The sequence below is a fragment of the Copadichromis virginalis genome, linkage group LG10, assembly GCF_057382275.1.
Source record: "Copadichromis virginalis isolate Kocher_CV1m ecotype Utaka linkage group LG10, C_Virginalis_male_GT1.1, whole genome shotgun sequence".
Lineage (NCBI taxonomy): Eukaryota > Metazoa > Chordata > Actinopteri > Cichliformes > Cichlidae > Copadichromis > Copadichromis virginalis.
The window spans coordinates 19,112,317-19,133,035 of NC_140627.1; the positions used below are offsets into that span (position 1 = coordinate 19,112,317).

At 42.2% G+C, this 20,719-nt stretch overlaps 2 protein-coding genes and 1 pseudogene across 2 annotated transcripts; all 3 read left to right on the plus strand.

Moving 5' to 3' along the window:
• The first annotated feature begins 527 nt into the window (after window positions 1-527).
• Window positions 528-4,489, plus strand: LOC146700281 (olfactory receptor 1-like; annotated as a pseudogene).
• Window positions 4,490-6,171: 1,682 nt separating this feature from the next.
• On the plus strand, window positions 6,172-7,375 carry LOC146700282 (olfactory receptor 1E16-like). The gene has a single exon (XM_085471390.1). The coding sequence runs from the start codon at window positions 6,290-6,292 to the stop codon at window positions 7,373-7,375; it is 1,086 nt and encodes a 361-aa protein (XP_085327516.1). The 5' UTR covers window positions 6,172-6,289.
• Window positions 7,376-18,549: 11,174 nt separating this feature from the next.
• Window positions 18,550-19,527, plus strand: LOC146700283 (olfactory receptor 1500-like). The gene has a single exon (XM_085471295.1). The coding sequence runs from the start codon at window positions 18,550-18,552 to the stop codon at window positions 19,525-19,527; it is 978 nt and encodes a 325-aa protein (XP_085327421.1).
• Window positions 19,528-20,719: the final 1,192 nt, after the last annotated feature.

Here is a 20,719-nt window from a genome sequence, read left to right on the forward strand (position 1 = left end):
TCCATCATAGGGGAAGGATACCAAAAGCTATCTCAGAGATTTCAGCTGTCAGTTTCCACTGTGAGGAATGTAGTGAGGAAATGGAAGACCACAGGCACAGTTCTGTTTAAGGCCCAAAGTGGCAGGCCAGGGAAAATCTCAGACAAGCAAAGGCAAAGGATGGTGAGAACAGTCAGAGTCAACCCACATACCAGCTCCAAAGACCTACAACATCATTTTGCTGCAGATGGTGTCACTTTGCATTGTTCAAATATTCAGCGCACTTTGCACAAGGAGATGCTGTATGGGTGAGTGATGCAGAAGAAGCCCTTTCTGCGCACATGCCACAAACAGTGTCTCTTGAGATATGCTAAAGCACATTTGGACAAGCCAGCTTCATTTTGGAATAAGGTGCCGTGGACTGATGAAACAAAAATTGAGTTATTTGGACATAACAAGAGGCGGTATGCATGGCAGAAACAGAACACAGCATCCCAAGAAAAACACCTGCTACCCACAGTAAAATTTGGTGGGGGTTCTATCATGCTATGGGGCTGTGTGGCCAGTGCAGGTACTGGGAATCTTGTTAAAGTTGAGGGTCGCATGGATTCCAGTAAATATCAGCAGATTCTTGAGAACAATGTTCAAGAATCAGTCACAAAGTTGAAGTTGCGCCAGGGCTGGATATTTCAACAAGACAATGGCCCTAAACACTGCTCAAAATCTACTAAGGCATTCATGCAGAGAAACAAGTACAACGTTCTGGAGTGGCCATCTCAGTCCCCAGACCTGAATATTATTGAAAATCTATGGTGTCACTTAAAGCAGGCCATCCATGCTCGGAAACCACCAAACCTGACTGAACTGGAGATGTTTTGTAAGGAAGAGTGGTCCAAAATACCTTCAACCAGAATCCAAAGTCTCATTGGAAGCTATAGGAAACATTTAGAGGCTGTTATTTCTGCAAAAGGAGGATCTACTAAATATTGATGTAATTTTTCTGTTGGGGTGCCCAAATTTATGCACCTGCCTAATTTCATTTAGGTAACCATTGCACACTTTCTGTAAATCCTATAAACTTCATTTGACTTCTCAAATATCATTGTGTTCGAAATTGCTGATCCAAACAACCAATGATTTATGAAGAAAAATCGTGAAAATTTTCAGGGGTGCCCAAACTTCTGCATACCACTGTATCAGAGAGCAACTTGGGGTTAGTGCCTCAAGGACATTTGGCATGCAGACTGTAGCAGATGGGGATCAAAACACCAACCTTCCAATTATTAGCAGACCTGCTCTACCTCCTGAGCCAAAGCCACCCATTTGAAATTGTTGTACCAAAAGTATATGAATATTGTTGAAGAGCACAAAGGAGTCTTATATGGAACTGTGAGTTTGCAGCTGGAAATCAAAGGGATAATGTTGAAATGTGAATGTGTATGCCTCACATGCCAGAAGACAAAGAGGAATTCTGGTGTTAAGTCGATGCAGTGGTAGAGTTATCTAGGTGTGCCTTAAAATGCACTCCTAGATAGATTGATAAACCCTGGGATAAATAGGATAAGTAGTTTTGTGTTACTTGTGTTGAAGTTGTTGTTTGTGTAGCTACTAAGGCTGGTAGGTCTAAATATCCCACCTGAAAGTTCTTTCACGTACAAGGACGAGGGGAGCAAGTAAATCAGTTCTCAGGGCGCAGAGACTGAGCAGGTCTTAAATACACCATTTATTCCCAAGAATGAAGAAATTCAGAATTACAAACACAATTTTAAAAGGACCTTTATGCAATAAAAACATTTTCAGTATGCTAAAATCCCTGCCGACAGGAATAAATATACACTATGCAAAAAAAAAAAAAAATACCACTGTCTGGCCACGCTCGGGCAAATGTTTCTTATCTTTAAAACCAGGATAGAAATTCCTCTTCTGAGGGACAGACCACGCCAGCCAGAAAACCAAGGCGGAACCTCCTGTCTCAGCCCTGTTTCTTCCTAATGGGCGCGTCGCCACACAGCCCAGCTGCACTCCACACTTGGGCTCTCGATTACTGCAAACACGGCTGCCTCAGGGCACGCCCACACTTCAACAATTGCCTGCTATTGTCCGCCCAGTCAACAGTGGATTAAAATAATATCATGCAACAACACTAAAACATGCAACATAAATATCAGGGTAAAACCATGCAAATAAAATCAGTACTGTATGCACGAATATATTACAATCAAAACAACAAAAACCCTAAAACGAACACAAATTTCCACTGTGTGACATCTGCACTGTGTTCAATGCCCTGAACACAAACAAAAAGTAGGCTTTATTATAAAGCCACTCCTCCACTATTTACCTACCATATTTTTTGGACCATAAGGCGCACTGGATTATAAGGCGCACTGTTGATGAATGGGTCTGTTTATAAGGCGCATTCAGTGAAACAAAGCAGTCAGATAAGTCAAACTTATCCGCTGAATTCAAAGGCAATGTATGATGTAGTTACCTGTCAATATCTACAGGGGAGATTAAAATATTAATGAAAGTAAAGGGAGAGTTTGGCAAAACAGCTGAGTTACATGTAATAAATTGAGATATTTCCATAGATCTCAAAGTGTTGCTGAGCCTGTACCTGTTCAACTTGCCTGTTTTATGGACCATTGGTTTATATACAATGTGCATGTGCCAGAAACAAGCTGCTGCCCTTAGAACCTACAGCTCCAGTCACTTTTAATGGGGTACGACACGCTGTCAGGGGCAGAAATGACACTTTGTTATGAGACTGAAGTAAGTGCAGCTTTCAGTGGCAATATCTGACAGTGGCCACAAGGCAGCAATAATAAAAATCTTTGATGCACATATTAATTCACAGGTGAGGAGCTTTATGACAGAGCAGTGTGAGATTAAAAGAGTAAGATCATTTTAATTTGAAACCTTTTAATTTATGGCAAGGCAAGAAGTGTTTGCCTTGCTTGTCCTGATGTAACTGCCACTTGTATATATGAATAGCTGATTGGGAATTAGACAAAGAAGGGAGCCAAGACATGTGAAAACAGTCAGGACAATCAGGGGGAGAGGACATGAAAGAAAAAAAAAACCTTTAATGTAAAACAGGGAGTAATCAAAATAGACTAATAGACTAATATGAATGCTAACACTTAGGATTTAAAGATAAGGAAATGCAAATGGACCGAGGTGTAAACACAAAACAAGAGTGAAGGATCCGCAAACAGACACACAGGGATGTTGACTGCAACTCTAATGCCAATCAAAAACTATTCACTAAAATAGCCAAAAACAGAAACCAGATTCAGCAATGCTACAATGCAATCAAATCAGTCAAACCATAGAACAATGAAAAAAATTAAAACAGGAATCCAAAATTTCAAACATTAGAACAGAAAAACTAAACAGAAAACTAAAACTTGAATATATTAATTAAGATATTAAAACAGGATAGAAGGAGCACTTTGAACCTTCACAGGTGATATTAAGATATACTGATAAACTGAATTTTACTGAAATATCAGAGAACAAAGGCTACCTAAGAAGATAGAGCACAGAGAATTATAGAAGATTAACAGAGGGTTATCTAATGGAATTTTTGAACTCAGCTGTTGAGAAAAACACCACCTTTGTGCAATCTGCATATTTTATAATAAGTGGTTTCATTGGCATACCTAATATTAGATATTATTTCGTCTTTCTATGTTTTATTTACATTTTTTCAGTGGTGGGGAACACTTTAGTGATGATTGTAATAATTTTGGATCGTATGTTGAGAAGTCCTAAATATATCACAGTTTTTAATCTTGCATTTACAGACCTGTTAAGTAGCTCTGCTTTGGTGCCAAAGGTTGTTGACATTTCTCTGTTTAACCATTATTATATCTCTTACAACATCTGCTTGACTTTCATGTTTTTCTGCTTTACTTTAATTTCAATGCAGGCTTTTAATCTGGTTGTATTGTCCTTTGACAGAGTCATGGCTATCATGTACCCGCTGCACTATCAAATGAGAGTGACCCAAAAGCTCATTTTATCTTTGATTGCTTTTGGCCATCACTCTTACACTCGTTGCAGTTGGCCTTCTCACCAGACTTTCCTTCTGTCAGTCTGTGATTATTCAGAGCTACTATTGTGATCATGGTCCTATGTATCGTCTTGGCTGCAATGATGCTACCCCTAATTATATAATTGCGTTTTTGGCAATAGTTCTTGTTCTTGGGTTTCCACTGGCATTTATCGTGGGAAGTTACTGCTGTATCGGTTATTCTTTGTCAAATATTTCTACATTTAGGGAAAGAGTGAAAGCTTTTAAAGCCTGCACAGGTCACCTTTCATTAGTGGCAATTTATTTCCTTCCTATTATATTTGTGTATGTTTTTTGGCCTGTAATACATCCAAATGCAAGGATCATAAACCTTTCTATGACCAGTGTCATGCCTCCCATGTTAAACCCAATAATCTATGTTCTTCAGACACAGGAGATCAAAGAATCATTGAGAAGATTGTTGAAAGCTAGAGCGCAGGCTAAATTGGAAGTGTTTAGACTTAAACCTTTGTAGTTCCCGATTTCTATTCTTTCATTCTATTTTTTTTTCTTTTTAAGTTGAATATGTAGGCGAAGTATTTCATACACAGTATTGCAGTCTTTTATGCATCAAGATTTCATTTGGAACAATAAACAATATAACTACTTTATTCACCGAAAAGCAACTAAACACACTAAAACGTTAGTGTGAGAATAAAAATTGACAAAAGACAACAACAGCCAAAAACTGTAATAATGGACATTTATTCTTGCAAGGAAGCAAAAGCACCAAATACAAGGTTTCATATTAGATTTTGTCAATTCCACCCTCCTTTGCCTTAAAACTCTCACAAAATAAAAATTTCTTTCTACGGGCTTCTCACAGGTACAGTTATGAGTGTGTGTACTGTAGTGAGTAGATATTGAGTAGATAATTGAGTAGTATAATGAGATCACGAGTAGACATTTTTTTGCAACTTGGGTGTACTTCCAGGCACCGAATGTACTGAGTTTATCCTTGACTATAATGTAGCTCACGCTAGTTAGAACATTGTATAACATTTGTTTTTACCCATCAGTTAAGCACAAAAATCTAAAATGTAACTAAATAAATAAATAAATAAATAAATAAAATAAAAAATTTGGGACTGTATAAAACTGATGATATAAAATGGGAAACTTCCCCTGAGTGTAAATACAAATGAAAATCCAAAAAGTTTAATGTTCTTTGGCTATATTTTTGTGGGTGTTCTATATCATATAAATGCTTCAAATTCAGTTTTCAAAGTCATAGCATTCAATTCCCTATATTTATTTATTTATTTTTTAAATAAAACATTCAAACACTCACACACACCCTCATACATCATACTTCTGACATTCAAGAAGTATGAAGTTTAATGTTGGTATCGGCACGACACAATTCTTGCTGGCTGCCTCTCAAAATGTTTGTGAAATGATTTGTTTTCTTTCTGACTTTATGGATATTGGGTATTTGTTATGGAAACAAACATGATTAAGCAAGTAAGTCTGTGTGAGAGGATTTGAGAATTATTTTCATCATACTAAAATAATTATAAAAAACATACTTGAGGATATGTCATCTTATTTACTCCTTAAAATTGTACATTTTCAAACTGGCTTACGTGTGCATACGTGTGCATATATATATACTTGCAATTTTAAGAAAAAGGATGCTATGGCTTAATCGCATATTGTAAATATCAAATTAACAGTGAATAATATATACCGGTTTTGGAGCAAAATATGTAGCCATAAAGAAAGAATCTTTTTCAAGAGAGGCCTTGCCAAATTGAGCATTTAGCAAGATGATGCCAAATCACATTCTACCAGTATTGTAACAGCATCGCTACAGAGAACTACAAGTCCAGTTATTAAACGCTCCTTAACTAATTAAAACATTTGGTACAGTATAAAATGTAAGATATGACAAAAGAAGCCCTGAACTCAAATCCATTTTTGAAATTTCTGAAAAAAAAAAAAAAAAATAAATAAATAAATAAATAAATAAATAAAAAAAAAAAAAAAAAAAAAAATATATATATATATATATATATATATATATATATATATATATACATATATATATATGGGAATTTCTGTTGTCTTCTTATTATTAGTAGTTATTGGTTTGAATAATCAGGTCACTGAACTGAATTTAATGTACATTTTACACACCATGCAAATATTGTGGGAAAAACAGGTTGCAGAATACACTCATGGGATCATGCCTGAAGATAAACATTGAGGGGATCTGCAAACAGTTAAAGCATGCAAGAGCTTCATCATCTGGTGTACTGCATGTGCATAACAAAACCCAGTCAGCCAGTGCTGCCACCTGTCTCATCAGCACTTGGGCAATATAAGCTTGGCAGAAATCTTACAATGGACTTTTTTAACTCTGCACTTGGGAAAAATATCACTTTTTTTCGTCCTGCATTTTTCATTATAAGTGGATTTATTGGCATTCCTAATATAAAATATTATTATGCCTTTCTGTTTTTTGTTTATATTATTTCTGTCCTGGCAAACACAGCTGTCATGGCCACAATATATTTGGATCACAATCTAAGAACACCGAAATATATTGCAGTTTTCAATCTTGCATTGGTTGATCTATTAGGTAACTCTGCCATGGTGCCAAAGGTTCTCGATATCTTTTTGTTTAATCACCCTCACATTTCCTATAATGACTGCTTGACATTTCTGTTTTTCTGCTATATATTCCTTTCATTGCAAGCTCTAAATCTGGTTGCACTGTCATATGACAGAGTTATGGCGATCGTTTACCCACTGCATTATCAACTGAAGGTGACTCACAAGCTCATGTTCTGTTTAATTGCCTCTTTCTGGGTATCGGCCATTACCTTTATACTAATTGCAATTGGCCTTCTTACAAGGCTTTCCTTCTGTGAATCAGTTGTTATTAAAAGCTATTTCTGTGACCATGGTCAGATGTACCGACTTGCATGCAATGATTATACACCCAGCTATGTAATTGCTAAGATTTTGCCAGCTCTTATTCTTTGGCTTCCTCTTACAATTGTTTTGTTGAGTTATTTGTGTATCTGCTATGCTTTAGCTAAAGTAGCCACAGTTCGAGAAAGAACGAAGGGCTTTAAAACCTGCACAGCTCATCTTTCATTAGTGGCAATCTATTTCCTTCCAATATTAATCACATTTACTCTAGGTGCAAACATAGAGCCAAATGCCAGAATCATAAACCTGTCTCTGACCTCAGTCTTTCCTCCAATGCTGAACCCTATCATATATGTTCTTCAGACACGAGAAATCAAAGAATCTCTGAGAAAGTTGTTAAGAATCATAAAACATTACAAAATTAGAAAGGTCAAATGAAAAAAGTGTAAACTTCCTTTTTTTCATTTTAGTCTTTTGAGTTAGTGTTTTTATTATTTAAGGAATGACTATGAAATTAAAAAAGGCTCATATGTTGCAGTACTTTGAAACAGAACAGAAGTGGTACATTCAATATTCACAGTGCAAATTGTGGTTGATTTTAAAACACATCACCTAGCAAAGAGGTAGATTTTTTTTTTTTTTTTGAGGATTTGGAAGGTATGTTTCTGTGCATCACATATCTCTGTCTTCAAAAATGTTGTATTTGTGTTTTGCCCTATAATAGAAGAAAATGACAATACATATGTTGCAAATAATCAGGGATACATCATATTTCCATTTTAAAAGGAGTGTTTTCAAATTCAGTTCCTGTGCATCAAGTTATGTTAATGTCTCCTGTCAGGGACAACTTGAACTCTTCTGAATTTAATGATGAGCAATTTTTTGTGTACTTGACATTATCTTTTTGAGCCTATATAGTTTTTGAATTTCGGACTTTGCTTAATATTGTGTGAACGCAATATTAGCGTGGGCCTTGAGCCAGCTGTATACCTCTAATACTTTATTAGGGCCAGCATAGAGAAACAGGCAGCTACACATCACTCATTCACAACTATGGCCAGTTTATACAGACAGTTTATACACATACACACAGTTTATACAGTGCTAGTTACTTTTAAATGTACGAAAAAAAAAAAAACCCTGGAAAGAACTCATGCACATAGAAACCCCACATTGAAAGGTCCCATCTGAGGCTCAAACCATCATTGGTGACAGTGTCAGTGACGACTTTGGTCAAATGTAGGAGTTGCTTTTTAAAAATGTAACTGCAGTATATATTTATTGTTTGAAATATATTTATTGTTGTTCAAACAGGTATGCATAAAAGCACTTTTTTCTGTGTTACACTTTGTTGTTGTACTTTGTTCTGTCAGCTGTCCTTAAAATTGTAACTGTAAAAATACACTGCCTGTTTTATTGTCTGCTCTGAGAATGTCAGTACATTTTTGTTTCTTTGTCTTCCAGCTTGTAAATAATTATGTATGTTAATCAAAAAGTTAATAGTGATTAGAAGATTTTTGATCAATTTTATAGCCAGGATTGATCAGGTGACCCTAGGCCGTTCCTTCGTTGTGCTGCAAAAGGCCTTAGCAACTGGGGGCCTTCTCATGATGCACTGAATGTTATTCTTCACTCACCTCTCCTACTCTGTACACCACCCATATCATTTATTATGATTAATTTCTGGCTCCTCTACACAGTATGTATTTTGTAGTCTCTCTCTCCCCTCAACACTAACTGGTCGCGACAAATGGCTGCCCCTCCCTGAGCCTGGAGGTTTCTGCCCGTTAAAAAGGAGTTTTTCCTTACCACTGGTGCTGAGTGCTTGTTCACAGGGGCTCGTCTGATTCTTGGGGCTTCTCTGTCTTAATGTATAGTATACAGTATTAATAATAATAATAATAATAATAATAATAATAATAATAATAATAATGGATTGCATTTATATAGCACTTCTCGAGACTCTCAAAGCACTTTACAATTCCACTATCAGAATCAGAATCAGAAAGGGTTTATTGCCAAATGTTGAGCAGGTTTACAACATTAGGAAATTGCTGCAGTACTTAGTGCAAAACATACTGTCAGATAACGCTTAAATAAACATTAAAAATAAAAATTAAAAGTGCTAAGTAGATAGATATATACATGAGTGCAGGTGGTGATCAGTGCCAAACATTGAATGATGCAGTAAACACAGCGTAGGGTCATGTGTTAGTGGTGGGAACAGTCATATGGTTATTGTTCATGGGTCCAACAGCAGAGGGGGAGAAACTGTTCTTATGGCGAGAGGTTCTAGTGTGAATGGATCGGAGCCTCCTGCCTGAAGGGAGCAGGTCAAACAGACTGTGTCCAGGGTGAGAAGGGTCAGCTGTGATCCGAGCTGCACGCCCCAGTGTCCTGGAGGTGTATAGGTCCTGCAGAGATGGGAGTCTGCAGCCAATCACCTTCTCAGAAGAGCGCACAACACGCTGCAGTCTCTGTTTGTCCCTGATAGTTGCTCCAGCGTACCACACGGTGATGGAGAAGGTGAGGATGGACTCGATGATTGCAGTGTAGAATTGCATCATCGTCCGTGTTGGCAGGTTGAATTTCTTCAGCTGCCTCAGGAAGTACATCCTCTGCTGGCCTTTCTTTATGACAGAGGTGATGGTGGGCTCCCACTTCAGGTCCTGGATGATGGTGGTACCCAGGAAGCGGAATGAATCCACAGAGGTGATGAGGGTGTCAGTTAGGATGATGGGAGGGAGTGGGGCTGTGTGCTTCCTGAAGTCCACAATAATCTCCACTGTCTTCTGGGCATTCAGCACCAGGTTGTTGTGGCTGCACCAGGACACCAGACGTTCAACCTCCCTCCTGTAGGCATACTCATCCCCGTCCGAGATGAGTCCAATAATGGTGGTGTCATCTGCAAACTTGATTAGCTTGACAGACTGGTGGGTGGAGGTGCAGCAGTTAGTATACAGGGAGAAGAGCAGAGGAGAAAGAACACAGCCCTGAGGGGAGCCGGTGCTGATGGTCTGGGAGTCCGAGACCTTCTTTCCCAGCCTCACATGCTGCTTCCTGTCCGTCAGGAAGTCAGTGATCCACCGGCAGATGGGATCAGGCACATTCATCTGGGAAAGCTTGTCTTGGAGATGGTCTGGAAGGATGGTGTTGAAGGCAGAGCTGAAGTCCACAAACAGGATCCTGGCGTAGGTTCCTGGGGAGTCCAGATGCTGCAGGATGAAGTGTAGAGCCATGTTGATTGCATCGTCTACAGACCTGTTGGCTCTGTATGCAAACTGCAGGAGGTCCAGGAGGGGGGCTGTGAGGGTCTTGAGGTAGGAGAGAACCAGGCGCTCAAATGACTTCATGACCACAGATGTCAGAGCCACAGGTCTATAGTCATTTAGTCCAGTGATCCTTGGTTTCTTGGGGACAGGGATTATGGTAGAGGACTTGAAGCAGGCAGGCACATGACATGCCTGCAGTGAGGAGTTGAAAATGCCAGAAAACACTGGGGCCAACTCGTTTGCACAGTGTCTGAGGGTGGCAGGAGACACACCGTCTGGGCCGGGAGCTTTTCGAGCATTCAGACTCTTAAACTGCTTCCTCACATCTGCTTCATGAATATGAAGGGTTGTAGTGGGAGAAGGTGGTGTGAAATCCTCTTTGGTGTGGGGTGTGGAGGGGGGTGTTGTAGGTGAAGTGTTTGATGGTGGTGATGGCTCTATGGAGGGGGGAGAGGTGGGGGAATGAGTGTCCAAAGTGTCTCTATTGTTGGGGCCGTTGGAGGTGTGAAGGCTGCTTGATGGCTTGTTAAAACGGCAGTAACAGTCGTTAAGGGTGTTGGCTAAGAGCAAGTCATCAGTGGAGTGGGGGGTTTTAGGCTTGTAGTTGGTGATATTCCTAAAACTTTTCCACACAGAGGCTGAGTCATTCTCTGAGATCTGCTGCTGCATCTTCTCAGAGTACTGATGTTTAGCAATGTCCACTTCTTTAGTGAACCTGTACTTGGCCTCTCTGTAGCAGTCCCTGTTTCCACTTCTGAACACCTTTCTCTTTTCCAGCCACAGCTTTTTGAGTTTAGCAGTAAACCAGGGTTTGTTATTGTTATAACTCACCCTGGTGCGTGATGGCACAATGCTGTCCTCACAGAAGTGGATATAGGAGGTGACAGTGTCCGTAAACTCATCCAAGCTGTTAGAAGCATCCTTCATTGTGTCCCAGTCTGTAGACTCCAAACACGTGCGAAGCTCCTCCACAGACTTGTTGCTCCACAGTTTTTTAGTCCTCACGACAGGTTTGGAGAGATTCAGCCTCTGTCTGTACGCGGGGATCAGGTGAATCATGACGTGGTCAGAAAGTCCGAGTGAAGCACGGGGCACTGCGCTAGGCCACGCTGATCGTGCTGTAACAGTGGTCCAATATCCGCTCCTCTCTGGTTGGGCATTTAATATACTGCTTGCATTTGGGAAGCTCTTGGCTCAGATTGGCTTTGTTAAAGTCCCCAAGAGCAATAATGAGAGAGTCTGGGAATGCCCACTCTATGTGCAGTATCTGCCCCGCGAGGGCCCACTGAGCTGCCTGCACATCCGCATCTAGCGGGATGTAAACAGCGGCCAAGAGGAATGAAGCAAACTCCCGCGGAGAATAAAATGGTTTGCAGTGTATAAAAAGGTATTCCAGAGAGGAAGAGCAGTGCTGAGCAATCACTGTTACATCTGTGACACTATTAATGTAGAAGCAGACGCCTCCACCTGCGGTCTTACCAGAGAGAGAGGCCTGCCGGTCCGTGCGCAGCAGATGAAAACCCTCCAACTTGAGCGGGCAGTCTGGGATGTCCTCACAGAGCCACGACTCCGTAAAACATAAGTCACAGGAGGAGGCAAAGTTTCTGTTCATACTTCTCATCAGGGCCAGCTAATCCATCTTGTTCCAGAGTGCGCGTTGGAAAGGAAGATCCCAGGAAGAGCAGTTCGCAGTCCGCGTCTCCTCAGATGCACGAGTGTGCCGGCTCGCTTTCCTCTCCTTCGGCGTCTCACTTTCCTGATCAAGGTCTGTAGTAAATCTGCCGCAGATGCGACAAATATTGGAATTAAATCCACAGGTGTTGTAGTCCTGTAGTTAAGAAGTTCTTCTCTGGTGTAAGAATATCCAGAGGAGTACCCAGACACACAAGTTATGCACAAAAACAAAACAGAAGTAACGCACTGAAGTACCAGGGCATCCAAGGCCTATTCATTCACTCTCACATTCACACACTGATGGAGGCAAGCTACAGTTATAGCCACAGCTGCCGTCCCAGAAGCAAGGCTTCCATATCGCACCATCGGCCCCTCTGGCTATTACCAGTAGGCGGTAGGTGAAGTGTCTTGCCAAAGGACAAAACGACCAAGACGAACAGAGCTGAGCAAACTGTCCGGCAACCTTCCGGTTACAAGATGAGCTTCCCAACCCCCTGAACCACGATTACCCCCATGGTTCAGAGAAATATAATACACTCCTTCCCGTACCACTGTGCTGGAGCATGATGTCGATATAGGGGACCACCCTCCAATCAAACAGCACGACTACGGGGTGAATCCCACTAAACATGCTCTTTTCCAGACAGGAGTTTCTTATCTGCTGGAAAATGGTCTTGTTGTTCCTAGCTCTAGTGCATGGAGTTCCCCATGACTCCTAGTGCCTAAAGCGGATAAAACCCCGCCGTTTTGTATGGATTTTCTGAAGGTGAACAGCGGGACCAAACCTGACTCCTATTCTCTTCCCAGTATGGAAGATTGTGTCGATAGGGTTGGTTCGGCAAAGTTTGTTACTAAACTGAACTTGTTGAAGGGCTATTGGCAAGCTCCTCTAACAACACGTATTGCCGACATCTCTGTTGGCCCTGATTTTGCACATCCTTTCAAATTAGAGGTAGATGCCAGTGCCAACGAAGCAGGTGCTTGGGTGCTAACAATGAAAGTCAAGGTCAAATGGTTAGCCAACCTAGGTATTCATGTCCCCCAATGCCTGGTATATTGTTATGAAGTGAAGAAAATCCATAAAAATTCCTGGATAATATAGTGTTCACTGATTTTCACATTTGGTATGACGTTGACTGTGACCCAGTTTTCATCACAATGAAATCAGCTCAAGCTTTTATTGGTATCTACCATTACACAAAATGAAATCTTGCTCCATGCTAGACTACTAACAAACAGACAGAAAAACAAATAAACGGAACCAATTAAATACTCCCTCCTTCCAGGGGAGAACTAACAACGCTGTCAATGTGCATATGACGTAAACAGCAATTTACAAGGTCCAGTCGGGGGCATTAAACGTAAGACAGAACACCTGTAGGGTGGCTGTAGCTCAGGTGGCAGAGCAGGTCAGCCACTAATCAGAAGGTCGGTGGTTCGATCCCAGGCTGCACCCTGGCTGCATGCCAAATATCCTTGGGCAAGATACTAACCCCATGTTTGCCTACTGGTGGTGGTCAGAGGGCCCGGTGGCGCCTGTGTCCGGCAGCCTCCCCTCTGTCAGTGGCTACAATGTAGCTTTCCATCGCCAATGTGTGTGTGAATGGGTGGATGACTGAATGTAGTGTAAAGCGCTTTGGGGTCCTATGCTATACAAATGCAGGCCATTTACCTGGTGAACAACTGCAAGAAACATCTTACAACTGTGTTTGCCCGCAGCAAACACAGATGTTCATCCATTTTTATCATGGTTCCCTTTGGCTTGTGGGATACCCAGGGACTTGTAGCTTCCCTGTATATTTGCCTTCTGGCAACTCCACCCTTTTAGTGTGCATCACCTTCCCTCTCTTTGCAACCATTTAGCCACTCTTTTCTTGTCCAAATGACATCCCAACATTTTCTCTGTAGATCCTGGTGAGATGGATGATATCTTGCTCACTCCTGGCATACAACTCAATCTCATCCATGTCCAGGAAGTGGTTGATAGTCACTGAATCTACACTCAACAAAAATATAAACGCAACACCTTTGTTACTGCTCCCATTCCCCATGGGATGGACGTAGAGACCTAAAATTCATTCCAGATACACAATATAACCATCCCTCCCAAACAGTGGTCACAAATCAGTCCAAATGTGTGGTAGTGGGCACATCTGCCATATTGAGATAATCCATCCCACCTCACAGGTGTGCCACATCAGGATGCTGATCTGACATCATGAGTAGTGCACAGGTGTACCTCAGACTGCCCACAACAAAAGGCCACCCTGGAATGTGCAGGGGCAACAAAAACGGGGCTTAGAATCAATATTGGTACCACCCACCCGTATCCCCGGACCTACCGGTGGGCGCCCCCTTTTCCTTTCTTGGGACAGGTGGAAATAAAATGCTCAGCGGAGCCACAATAAAAACACGAGCGAGAGCGACAACGCCTCTCCCTCTCTTGCGGGGACAACCGGGATCACCCGATCTGCATGGGTTCTGGTTCCGATTCAGTCCTCTCCACGGCGACTGTGGCCGAAGGCTGAACCGGAAGCGGCGATGGGGAAATGAAAACCGGGGACACACGCCGCACTGGCTGACGGGTACTGGAGTTCCTCTCTCGCTCCCGCAGTCTGTTGTCAATGCGAAGCGTGAGCGAGGCTAACTCCTCGAAAGTGACAGGTTCGTCTTGGGACGCTAGCTAATCCTTCATGTGCTCGTTCAGCGACTGCAAATAGACTCCCTGAAGGGCCTTATCGGGCCAGCCGACTGCCGCCGCGGCAGTGCGGAAGTCAATCAAATAATCCGCGATGCTACGGCAGCCCTGACGGAGATTTAACAGCCGCCGAACCGCACTGCCCACCGAGATAGGGTGAGCAAAAGTCTTCTTGAACTCGCCAAGAAAGGCATCATAGCTACAAGACGGCAACGGGTGTACGCTCAGGTATGCCTCGGCCCAATTTAGGGCTTGGTCGCGTAGTTTACCTATTACCGTATTTCCACAACTATAAGGCGCACATAAAAGCCTTAGATTTTCTTTAAAAAGTGCGGCGCGCCCTGTAGTGCAGTGCGCCCTGTGTGTTGTAAGGAGGACGTAGTAGAGAACACCATGAGAACGCTAAAGGGTGAAGTGTGGGCGTTGATCGTATATACCGGGACAATCGCACATACCTGTCTAGACGGACAGGTATGTGCATTATGCGGAACATCGTTGTTTTAACAACCCTGAAAATGGCAAAGAGACACGCTTATGAAGCACAGTTTAAACTGAAGGCCATCAGCTACGCGGAGGAACATGGAAATCGAGCAGCCGCGAGAGAATTCAAGATTAATGAATCAATGGTTTGCAAGTGGAGGAAGCTGGAAAACAAGCTCCGACAGGTCAAGAAGACGCAGCTGAGTTTCCGCGGACATAAGGCGAGGTGGCCCGAGTTGGAGGAAAGACTCGAGCAGTGGATCATCGAGCAAAGAATGAGTGGGAGAAGCGTTTCGACGGTCACCATTCGACTAAAAGCAGTTTCGCTAGCAGAAGAAATGAAAATTGAACATTTCCGAGGAGGTCCGTCTTGGTGCTTTCGTTTCATGAAACGGTGCCATTTTTCCATCCGGACCAGGACTACGGTAGCGCAGCAACTTCCAGCGGATTATAATGAAAAGCTGGCCATCTTCCGCTCCTACTGCAGCAAACACATCGCCGACAAACACATCCAGCCCAGCCACATCACTAACATGGACGAGGTGCCGCTCACTTTCGACATCCCGGTGAGTCACACTGTGGAGAAGAAGGGGACCAGCACGGTAGCGATACGCACAACGGGGCACGAAAAGTCTTCTTTTACTGTTGTGCTTGGCTGCCATGCTAATGGACAGAAACTGCCGCCTATGGTGATTTTTAAGAGAAAGACTTTGCCTAAAGAGAAGTTTCCAGCAGGAATCATCAAGGCAAATGAAAAGGGCTGGATGGATGACAAAATGATGAAAGACTGGCTGAGGGAGGTGTATGTAAGGAGACCAGGTGGTTTTTTTCCACGCATCACCATCGCTGTTGATCTGTGACTCTATGCGTGCCCATCTCACAGCCGATGTGAAAAACAAGTGAAACAAATGAACTGTGAGCTTGCTGTCATTCCAGGAGGCCTGACAAAGGAACTCCAACCGCTGGACATCGATGTGAACCGGCCGTTCAAAGTAAGGCTGCGAGCGGCGTGGGAGCGATGGATGACCGATGGAGACCACAGTTTCACTAAGAGTGGAAGGCAGCGCCGGGCGAGTTACGCCACAATTTGCGAATGGATTGTAGATGCTTGGGCTAACATGTCTGCATAAAAATGTGAGTACCTAACTCAGTTTTGCTCCCGCTTCATTTTTAAATACGCACACTTGTATGCTGATGATGATGACGATTACCGGTAATAAAAATGTGAGTACCAAACTCAGTTTTGCTCCCGCTTTATTTTTAAACACTGATACTTGTATGCGCCCTATAATCAGGTGCGTCTTATGTGTGTGTTAAATACAGTAATGGCACACATAACTGAGACTGCGCCTTTTAGTACGGTGCGTCTTATGGTTGTGAAAATACGGTATATAGGAAACTCGAACTGTGTCTAAAACGAAAGAGCGGGGCGAACGCCCGAACGCCAGCTCACACTGTAAAAGAAAACCGCTACAGGCCCCCGGGTCACCTGCGCACGGCTCCGGCTCCGGGGAAGCTGCGTCGCGGAACAGGTAAGCTCGCTGGGGCTCGGGATCTGCCACGGGCTGAGGTGAACTACTGGCGGCGGGTTCTGACTCCGCCGAGGGTTGAAGGGACTGGATGTCGGATTGCATTTTAACCTGCTCGTCTGTAAGCGTGTGTACTTGGGCTAGGAGATACTGCAGCGTCTGTTCGTGACTACCGATGATAGCCCCCTGCTTACTTATCGCTACACGGGTTGGGTCTGCTGTGTCCATAAAACTGTCCTGAGTATACTGTCACGGCCGAACGGCGCGAGGTAACAGAGATGGACACAAGTGCAGAAACCAAACCGGAAGCGAGACGGTAAGTGAACAGAAGGTTTATTTCCCCCCACAGTTAAACACCAGCAAAACAACACGACGCCACCACACTAGAGGCGCGCAGAAAAACTAAGTTAACTAAGGGTGACCTAGACAACTCTAGGGTGCAGCTGAACAGCTGAGGCAGTGGAGAGGTGGAAACTGGGCTATGAAGTGGCCGGGGCACTGTAATGAGAGGAGAGGGCACAGTCAACGGGATCCAGCAGACAATCGGCGATCCTGGTGGATGAGGTGGAGGCGAGACCTCCACTCCAGGAGCTACCTCTGAGGACAAGAAAAACAGGTAAGTCGTCACACGGGTTCTGGACAAAGCAATCACACTCCACTTGACTAACATGGGGATAGCAGATACTCAGACGATGAACGGTTGAGTGCGCAGGTCTTATATGCTGCCGGAATAATTGCCCACAGGTGGTCAGCCAGGGAGGAGCAACCAATCTCTGCCTAAAGGAGGAGGAGCCGCTGTTGGAGACCTGCAGGTAACCACCCAGACCATGACAAATCTGAACCCATCTTATCTTAAAGGCCTCATGGTACCATATCATAGAATGGGAGTGGGTGACCTTGATATCCACCCTTAAAAGTCCTGGGCTTCTGGGGGGGTTCCTGAGATGCACTATTTCTTTTTCCTCATCTTTTTTGACTGACTGTTTATACACAACTTTGCATTTAATCATTGGTTATTATTCATCTCTGGCTTGCTTCTACAGTCTGGTTTTGTCTACTGTTCCTCTGCTCACCTCCAGCCAGTCGCAGCAGATGGCTGACCTTCCCTTCTGTCTGAGGATTTTTTCCTGTTAAAAGGGAGTTTTTCCTTCCCACTTCCCAATAATGGTGTATCACTTCAGCCTAGTGAAAGAACTACTGCTTCGAAGATGCCTACCTGTTCATCAGAGGTTTCACGCTTGAGCTTGTTGGAGGCATTTGCTGTCCCAGAATATCCAGGGTGTGGCTCACCCTGGATATTCTGTCTCTGCACATCTCACCGCCTGCAGAGACTGCTCCCCAACTGCAGCAATTGATACTGTCTCTCCACATTCCTCCACAAATGTGAGTGAAATTGACTTGGGCCCAACTTTAACCCAGCTTTACTTTGTTTTTTGAAAGGTTCCAGCAATAAAGATGACTTTTGAGTTTAGTTCTGCATCCAAGTCCTGCATTAGGGCCCATACACTGCCTGCCACACAGAGTCATTGTGACAAGTAGTGCAACAGCATTGCTACATAGAGCAAGAGTCCAGGTTTTAAACTGTTCTGGCAGTTCAGACCTCTCACTTTGTAACATATTGGCACAGTATAAATTTTGAATTATTGAAAAATGCTGAACATTTAAAAACCTATATCAAACAACAAAGGAAAAAAGCAACATGTGAAACTACCTCCCACCACCCACCCACCTCACCCCCACTGATAACACACACACACACACACACACACACACACACACACACACACACCAGCTATCAAACCAGAGTAGCTATTGGTTTGATAAATATAAACACTGAGGGGACCAGCTAGAACTTCATCATCTGGGGTACTCCAGTTTGCATAACAGAATCATGATGTGCAGTACTGCTGTCTGCATTATCACAGCTTAGGCAATATAAGACTCTAAGATTTTTTGCCAATGGATCTTTTCAACTCTGCACTTGGAAAAAATATCACTTTTTTGCGTCCTGCATTTTTCATTATAAGTGGATTTATTGGCATTCCTAATATAAAATATTATTATGCCTTTCTGTTTTTTGTTTATATTATTTCTGTCCTGGCAAACACAGCTGTCATGGCCGCAATATATTTGGATCACAATCTAAGAACACCGAAATATATTGCAGTTTTCAATCTTGCATTGGTTGATCTGTTAGGTAACTCTGCCATGGTGCCAAAGGTTCTCGATATCTTTTTGTTTAATCACCCTCACATTTCCTATAATGACTGCTTGACATTCCTGTTTTTCTGCTATGTATTCCTTTCGATGCAAGCTCTAAATCTGGTTGCACTGTCATATGACAGAGTTATGGCGATCGTTTACCCACTGCATTATCAACTGAAGGTGACTCAAAAGTTCATGTTCTGTTTAATTGCCTCCTTCTGGGTGTTTGTCATTATTGTTGTACTTATTGCAACTGGCCTTCTTACAAGGCTTTCCCTCTGTGAGTCAGTCGTTATTAAAAGCTTTTTTTGTGACCATGGTCAGATATACCGGCTTGCATGCAATGATTATACACCCAGCGATATAACTGCTTGGATTTTGCCAGCTCTTATTCTTTGGATTCCTCTTTTGTTTGTTTTGTTGAGTTATCTGAGTATAGGCTATGCTTTAGCTAAGGTAGCCACAGTTCGAGAAAGAACGAAGGGCTTTAAAACCTGCACAGCTCATCTTTCATTAGTGGCAATCTATTTCCTCCCAATATTAATCACTCTACGTTTAAACATAGAGCCAAATGCCAGAATCATAAACCTGTCTCTGACATCAGTCTTTCCTCCAATGCTGAACCCTATCATATATGTTCTTCAGACACAAGAAATCAAAGAATCTCTAAAAAAGTTAAAGGGAAGAATCACAACACACTACAAAAATAGAAAAGTCAAATTTAAAAAGTAAGAATAAATTTGGCATAAATATTTTTACCCCTTTGTTTATTTAAGGAATGCATATAAAATAAAATAAAAATGTTCAAGTATGTTTAAGTACTTCCAAATAGAACCCAAATTACAAATGTCACACTTCACGGGGCAGTGTGTGATTGATTTGAAAACACATCCTGTAGCAAAGATTTGTGATTTGTAATTTCTTAAGCAACTGTAATTGTTACTGTTAAGACCAACACAGAGAGACATACAGATACTTATTCACAACTATGGTCAGTTTATGAACGTGAAAGCTTAGGAGTTTATCATAAATAAAATAAAATAAAATAAAATAAAGCCTGTTGACAAGTCATGCACAAACAGGGAAAGCATGGAAAGGTGAAAGATTAGATTCAAAGTAGGGACCTTTATGCTGTGAGGTGATAGTGATAACTAATCACATTTATCTTTAGCCAAATGTAAGGGTTGCCTTTCTGAGAAATATGCATTGCAGCATGACATATGCTTGTTTTTGTTTTTTTTTCAAAGTGAGATTCAGTAAAGCTACTATATAACTACAGAAATACATTTTAATGACTGTTTAAATAGATAATTTTCTGCTATGAGAATATGTCAGGAAGCCTTCCAACGTCTCTTCTTCCAGCTTCTATGTGGATATGGGCCGCCTTTGATTAGTGTTTCAAAGAATGTCCAACCAAAATGTAAATATAATGTAAAGGACTGACTAAACTGGTAGAATCCAGAAATGTTATTTTTTGTGGCAAATAAACTGAATCATTGTGTAGTGACCCGATTGAGTAAATTCTACTTATAGCAATATAATCACATGGTTTGATTACAGAGGGAACACAGGGCTAATAAAAGTGAAAGACCATGTGGTTACACTTTAACATTGGTTCTCTGAGTGAAGACATTAACATGCCACCTTTTGAGCTGCTCCTCGTGGTCATGTGCTGGTGTTTTATAAGCAGGAATTCTTTGAGTCCTTAAGTTGAGACTACGAGTCGTATTCTTTATATTGATGAGAAAATTTGTATTCTCTCACTAATAAATTAAAAAACTGTGGCATGAATAAGGCACGGCGGGACCACGGAGCGACGTTCAGAGCCAACTTTATTTGATTCACGTCACACCACACCACCACCAACCCCTGAGTCCCCGTGTTTTAACACGGCGGGCGTGATTGCGGATGCCGTGCAGGTGCG

Coding starts and splice junctions, on each gene's coding strand:
- LOC146700282 (XM_085471390.1), top strand. CDS start 6,290: ATGCAAGAGCTTCATCATCTGGTGTACTGCATGTGCATAACAAAACCC.
- LOC146700283 (XM_085471295.1), top strand. CDS start 18,550: ATGGATCTTTTCAACTCTGCACTTGGAAAAAATATCACTTTTTTGCGT.